This window comes from Charadrius vociferus, unplaced genomic scaffold (genome assembly GCF_000708025.1).
Source record: "Charadrius vociferus isolate BGI_N301 unplaced genomic scaffold, ASM70802v2 scaffold404, whole genome shotgun sequence".
NCBI lineage: Eukaryota > Metazoa > Chordata > Aves > Charadriiformes > Charadriidae > Charadrius > Charadrius vociferus.
This window is the reverse complement of record NW_009648443.1, coordinates 49,338-55,608: the sequence shown is the minus strand read 5'-3', so window position 1 is coordinate 55,608 and position 6,271 is coordinate 49,338. Positions and strand designations below refer to the sequence as shown.

Below are 6,271 nucleotides of genomic sequence, written 5' to 3'. Positions count from 1 at the left end.
GGAGCCGCAGAGCCCCCCGGCCCCGCTCTCCGACAACGTCCCCCTCCCGCCCGCGTGGGAATCCTGTGATTTGATTATTGTTACGAGCAGAGGCCCGACGCTCCCAATAAGCACAGGGAGAGATGACATTCCCATGGTAACGCAGTGACAGCCTCGCCGGCAATGCCCGTCGGGGCGGCTGGAGGCAGGAACACCATCCGACTGTTTCACCCGCTGCCAGGACACCCAAAGGGACAAACCTCTCAAATACCACAAAACCAGAAGTCAGCAGTGGGGAAGAAAAGGCATGAGCTTGATGGGTCATCCCCTCTGAAAAGTGGATTTTTTCTCCCAATTCACAGGTGTTCAGTGCTCTCCCTGGCCAGGAGCGAGCCTCGGGTACCCACCTCCCGAAAACCATCCCGGCTGCAGGAAGGTGACCCGCTGCCCCAGCCCAGGAGATTCACCCGCAAACCTGATGTTCAGCCACTAAAGCCCTATCCCCACCGGAGCCGACTGGAGCACAGACTTTGCTTTTTTTGTTTGTTTGTTTTCCATATAAAGGAAAGAACACAGTTCTAAGATTGGAGTTAACTGCAGGAGGAGATCTGTAGCGTCTACGTTAAAGATCATTAACAGCCACCCAGCCCTAACGGAGTCAGGATCACCTGAAATACCCACGCCGACGCAACAAATCCTCCTCTGTTTTATACTCTGAAAAAAATTCTCGAATAAAGGGCCTCAGTTAATGTATTTAATTTTCCTTCATTTTTAAAAGAAATCCGTATTTTTCCAATCTTGTTATCCCGAGTCCTTTAAGACACCTCAACAGCCGTGAGATATTTGCCTCTGCCTCGAGCTGGATCGCGCCCGTGCGTCTTGCTGGGCTCGACCGAGCCAGGTATTATTCCGGCTTCATTTTCATTCTGCTGCAGTTTTGCTCCTCAGCTATTTCTGTCACCATACACCCCCCACTCCCCCCCGCCCCCACCATTTACATGTCTCAGCTCCGTTCCAATTTCTCATTAGAACGGAATTTAATAAAGAGAACTTTTACCGGCAGTCGTGTGTGAGCACTAAAGGATGAAGAACGCTCCGCGCGTAGGTCAGGTGTCCCCAGCAAAACCTCCGCCAGGAGACAGGTACTGCTCTTCGCTCACGTGAGCGCAGGGGATTTTTGTTTTAAATTTGAGGTATATTGGCTTAGGAAAGCTCAGAAAGAACGGCTGTATTAATTAGTTATTAGGGTTTCTTTAGGCTATACCGTCCGCAGACTCTTTCACAACCTTATCTCAGAGCTTCATGGTCCTCCTAACCTCATAGCTGGTTCTGCAGAGGACCTGAGGGTTTGGAGACATGATAATCGCTGAGGAGTCTTCTCCTCTTTCAACAAAAACACAAGGGGTCTTCCCACCACGTACAGGAAGAAGAGGAAACACTCCAAACAGAGAAGCTTCAACCTTGATCACGTGCGGTGCTATTAAAACGCTAACGCTTCCATCTCCCAAGTCAAATTTAGAAAGAGAGTGAGGTTTGGGATAAATACATTGGACAACCTTACCTTGGAAAGGAACGCGGGAATTTGCTGTAAGATCCTTCCACCTTTTTAAGCAGATGCGGTGCTAGAAAAGGCCGCTCTCATGGAGCATTAGCCAGTAGGTATGTGGGCAAAAGACCTTCCTGGGAGAGATGCCAGCACGACCTTAAGGTCCTCCTGAGGCATCTCTAGGGGCTTTAACCACAGTGGGTGAAGGCAAGAGCAATCCTCTGCTCTGGGGTGTGCCAGAAGCTGAACGAGGGGACCTGGAGTCTTTAATTTGAGAAAGCTGTCAGAATTAGGGGGAAGAAGAGGAGAAAGGTTTTTCCAAAGGTAAAGCAACCCAAAAAGCAGAGAAACAAGACTAAACCACCTTCAAAAGGTGCAAATAAAGGGAGGAGACGGCAGCAAGTTCTGACAAATTGCCAGGTCGAGTCTACGATGGGGAAACCAGAGCCCATGCAGGAGCATCGTGCATGGCGTGGGGCGGACAGGAGCGCGCAGCGGCAGTGATGCCGTGCCAGGCTGGCCTCGCTGTGGCCGGACACTACGGCCTCCCTGGGTGACAGTCCCTTAATTACAGGTCTACAGTGCGGAACCCAACTCAATCCAAAGGCGTCAGCTCCACTAATTTGAACCCAAGGCATCAGAATATGTGAAGTTTACTGATATTTCTAGAGAGCGCAGGTACCGTCATCAGCGGGACCGTGAGCTAAATGATCGCCACTTCCCTCTTCACTCCCTTCCAAACACAAGCGAAACGCCCCACACCCCCACTATTTTGAACTTCCACTAATGAAAAAAAAAATAAAAAAAAAGCAACTCGCATGAATATTCTGCGCGTTTATTATTTTTCGTATCCACGTTTCATAAAGAGACGAGTTCAGCCACACGTCGCGTAGATCCTTACCCCTTTCATTTTACAAAAGATTTCTCCCCCACCACCAAAAGAACAGATTAAAATTAATGATGAAATTTTGTGACGTTAGCATCTGAAACTTTCACTGCATTTCTCTGCACTCTACTCAGCAGTAGTATATTCAGTATATTCAGTACTATCATCAGTACATTCACTCGGATAATTCACCGGACCTACGGATATTTATTGATGCGTTCTCAAAATTTGCAGCTGTTACTTGAGAAAACGGCTTTCTGAGCGCTAAAGCTCTGAAGCTCAGACATTCCGCAATTTCCATTAACGTGTTTGCTAATTGCCGCTGTTGTTTTTTATCGGGAACCGACACGCCTGCACGTGAGCTGCGTTAACTGGGTGAGCGCTGAGGGACCCCCCTTCCTACCAGGACGGCCGGAGGGGCCGCGGGACGGAGCCGCCGGCTGATCCCGGCACCGAACCCACCCCGCTTCCCGCCGCGGGGCGAACCCGCAGCTCCCCCGCTGCCCCGGGGCAATTCTCATCCGTTCTTCCTATGGTTACACAGCAGCAGACTGAAGCAATTTGTGTACAAATAATATTATTGTGGGTTTTTTTTTTTTAATTTTACCTGATTTCCTCCCATGCCGTGGCAGTTGAAAATGCCCACTTTTTCATTTTCCTTGCGGCCCATGTTGTCTAAACACTGGTTGGTTTCAACGTTCCTGATCTGAAAAAAGAGAGAGACGAAATGTTCCTTGAAAAAAAAAACAACAAACCTGCCTGAAAATGTCATTTCTGTGCAGAAAAAAATTACGTCACTGTAGGAGAAAGTACATTATCTGTGCATTCAACTATATGGATACACTTTAACTTGCAATTTGTAAATATGTCACGCTCCCAAAGGAAAACGAAAATAATTGCAAAGAGTATAATGAGATTTTAAATTACATATGAAGTGTAAGTGTGAACCGCATTCAAGGAAAGTCTCATTCAGTGCCCTGCGTTGTTTTGTTCAAAAATATAATACGCTTTTACTTCTACACAATGCAAAACTAATGGCTTGCCAAAGATACACACTTTTCTTTTCTTCCAGCAGGGCTGACGCTACTCCAAGAGAAAAAAAACACGTGTGAGCAGCGTTGGACGTCTGACTCCTTCAGAGCAGAGGCTGCTGGGCAGCTCCGGGACTAATTCCACGCTTTTAAAAAGTTTTAAATAAAACTCTCCCCTCGGAATCTATCCGACAAAAACACTTTGCAAGCATCTCTGCTGAAACAAACTGTTTCGACATAATCCGTGTGCAGTGCACTGGGAAGGCGGCGGCGTTCGGAGCACGTCGCCCGTGCCACGGTACACGACGGGGTGAGCTCCGTCCAGCGACGCTCCGCTCGTGCAACCGCGAGCACAGCCCCTCCGGCAGCACGGAGCAGCAGGGTGGGAACCACAGCATCGCTCCCCAAAACCTACTTTGAGAATCCACAGTTACCCAGCAAAACAGCTGAAGGTAAAAGCAACCAACCAACTTCAGCGTTGTACGGGAGGAGCAGCGGGAGAGGCCACGGTCCCCCCTGAAGGTCCCCCATAAAGGTCCCCCGCGTGGCCATCTCCAGCCTGCACGAACCCCACTGTGGGCACGTAACGCCTTTATTCTGAACCCTCCCACACATCTGCTAGCGCCGCGGTACCAACACAGCTCCCCCTGCTCCTCCTCGACAGCACGGGGGAGCTTCTTACGAAGGTCAGCAAAGCAAAAACATGTCCTCAGGTCCCTCATCCCTTCGGTAGTGCTGTTGTGAACCTCTGCATTCTGAAATACTGCAGCGGCACCGAGGACAACTCGGTCATCAGCTGGTCCCCGGGCCACCCCAAGAGGCACGGCAGCCGGGAGTAAACCAACGCCACCAGACCGGGCTCAGCGCAGCAACGCAACTGAAATGAGATTGTGCAATCTGATTAACGGCGCCGGGCCAGAGTGTCTCAGCAAAGCTCACGTGGTGGCTTCTTAATCTGCTCTGACGCTGCTAATGGCACCCCCTTGCACTGGCGAGTCATCTCGCAGAGGCTCATGCTCTCACTTGCTAAATCCTCCAAGAGCAGCCGAAGTCAGAAGGGCTGTGCACTCCACAGCCTGGTCACTCACCGCGGGTTCAGACCTCCAGCTGATAACCAGACCGTTGGCTTCCATCAGTTCTCACCTGCAGTTAAAACAAACGGCCCTATCCCAGAGCCCAGTGAAAGGGCTGCAGCAGGACGTGGTGTTCTGGTGTTACCCGTTGCAAGTGCCCACGACCAGCCGGAGCATCGCCGGCAGCAGGAAAGGCTGCAGCTGCGGTGAGGACGAGCCAGCTCATGGACAACCTCTCCTCTCCTCCCTGCTCTGCTCTTCTCCGGCATGTGCCACTCTTCTCCACCATGCCATGCATGGTTTCCATGCATGACCATCAAAGCCACTGCAGTCCCCAAACTGTATCCTAGTAATTAGCTCAAATGGTAATCATAGAATCATAGAATGATTTAGGTTGGAAGGGACCTTGAAGATCATCCAGTGCCACCCCCTGCCCTGGGCAGGGACACCTCCCACCAGCCCAGGTTGCTCCAAGCCCCGTCCAACCTGGCCTTGAACACCTCCAGGGATGGGGCAGCCACAGCTTCTCGGGGCAACCTGCCCCAGGGGTTCACTGCCCTCACAGGCAACAATTTCTTCGCAATATCTCATCTCAATCTCCCCTCTTTCAGTGTCAAACCGTTCCCCCTCATCCCACGGCTCCCCTCCCTGATCCAGAGTCCCCCCCAGCTCTCCTGGAGCCCCTTTAGGTACTGGAAGGGGCTCTGAGGTCTCCCCCTTTTGGCCTTCTCTTCTCCAGGCTGAACCCCCCCAACTCTCCCAGCCTGTCCTCCCAGCAGAGGGGCTCCAGCCCTCCCAGCATCAGAATCCCAGCCTTTTTTCTTCAATCACCATTTTGTAGAAATAGAGTTTCAAGTATCTCAACAAGAAAGGTAAGTTTTGGGGTTTTTTTTGCAATGCCTTGATTCATGAAAACAGAAGACTAAAATGAAAAGTGACTTGAAAACTCACCTACGATTATTATGTCTTGGGTTTATAAAATAATTCTTGTCTTGGATTTATTTTGTATTCAGTTTCAATGTTACGTGATTAAAATATAAAAAAGAGCATTCAGTATTCAGCATATTTTGCACATTCTGAGGCGTATTTTCGTCCACCTAGGAAATTTAAATCTAATACAGTCACTGTATATAAGTTATGTTCTAACTCAATGGAAAATTTAGTTGCAAATGAACGCTTGGCTGTCTTCAGGATCTGCCTGTTACGTGCACAATGAATAAACCTCATAAGATACTTAGAAAATTCAGTTCCATACAACTCCACATTTTCAAATTTTCATTTCAAAATTGCACACTTCATTTATAAAAGCAACGGACGTATACACATTGTCCACCTGGACTTCTGCAAGGCCTTTGACATGGTCCCCCACAACACCCTTCTCTCTAAATTGGAGAGATACGGACTTGATGGGTGGGCTGTTCGGTGGATGAGGAATGGGTTGGATGGTCATATCCAGAGGGTAGTGGTCAACGGCTCAATGTCCAGATGGAGATCAGTGACAAGTGGTGTCCCTCAGGGGTCCATACTGGGACCAGTACTGTTCGTCAATGACAGGGACAGTGGGACTGAGTGCACCCTCAGCAAGTTTGCCAATGACACCAAGCTGAGTGGTGCAGTCAACACACCTGAGGGACGGGACGCCATCCACAGGGACTGGACAGGCTTGAGAAGTGGGCCTACGTGAACCTCAAGGGTTCAATAAAGCCAAGTGCACGGTCCTGCACCTGGGTCGGGGCAACCTCTGGTAGCAAAACAA

At 49.8% G+C, this 6,271-nt stretch overlaps 1 protein-coding gene across 1 annotated transcript in view; it reads right to left on the bottom strand.

Annotated features, from left to right (window-relative positions):
* Positions 1-6,271, bottom strand: part of GALNT13 (polypeptide N-acetylgalactosaminyltransferase 13) — a gene marked incomplete at its 5' end in the record, with an annotated part of 72,594 nt that overhangs the window by 22,427 nt on the left and 43,896 nt on the right. The window contains one exon of the mRNA XM_009885471.1: positions 3,019-3,117. Within this exon, the coding sequence (XP_009883773.1) occupies positions 3,019-3,117 (99 nt within the window). The remainder of the gene's footprint in view (positions 1-3,018; positions 3,118-6,271) is intronic.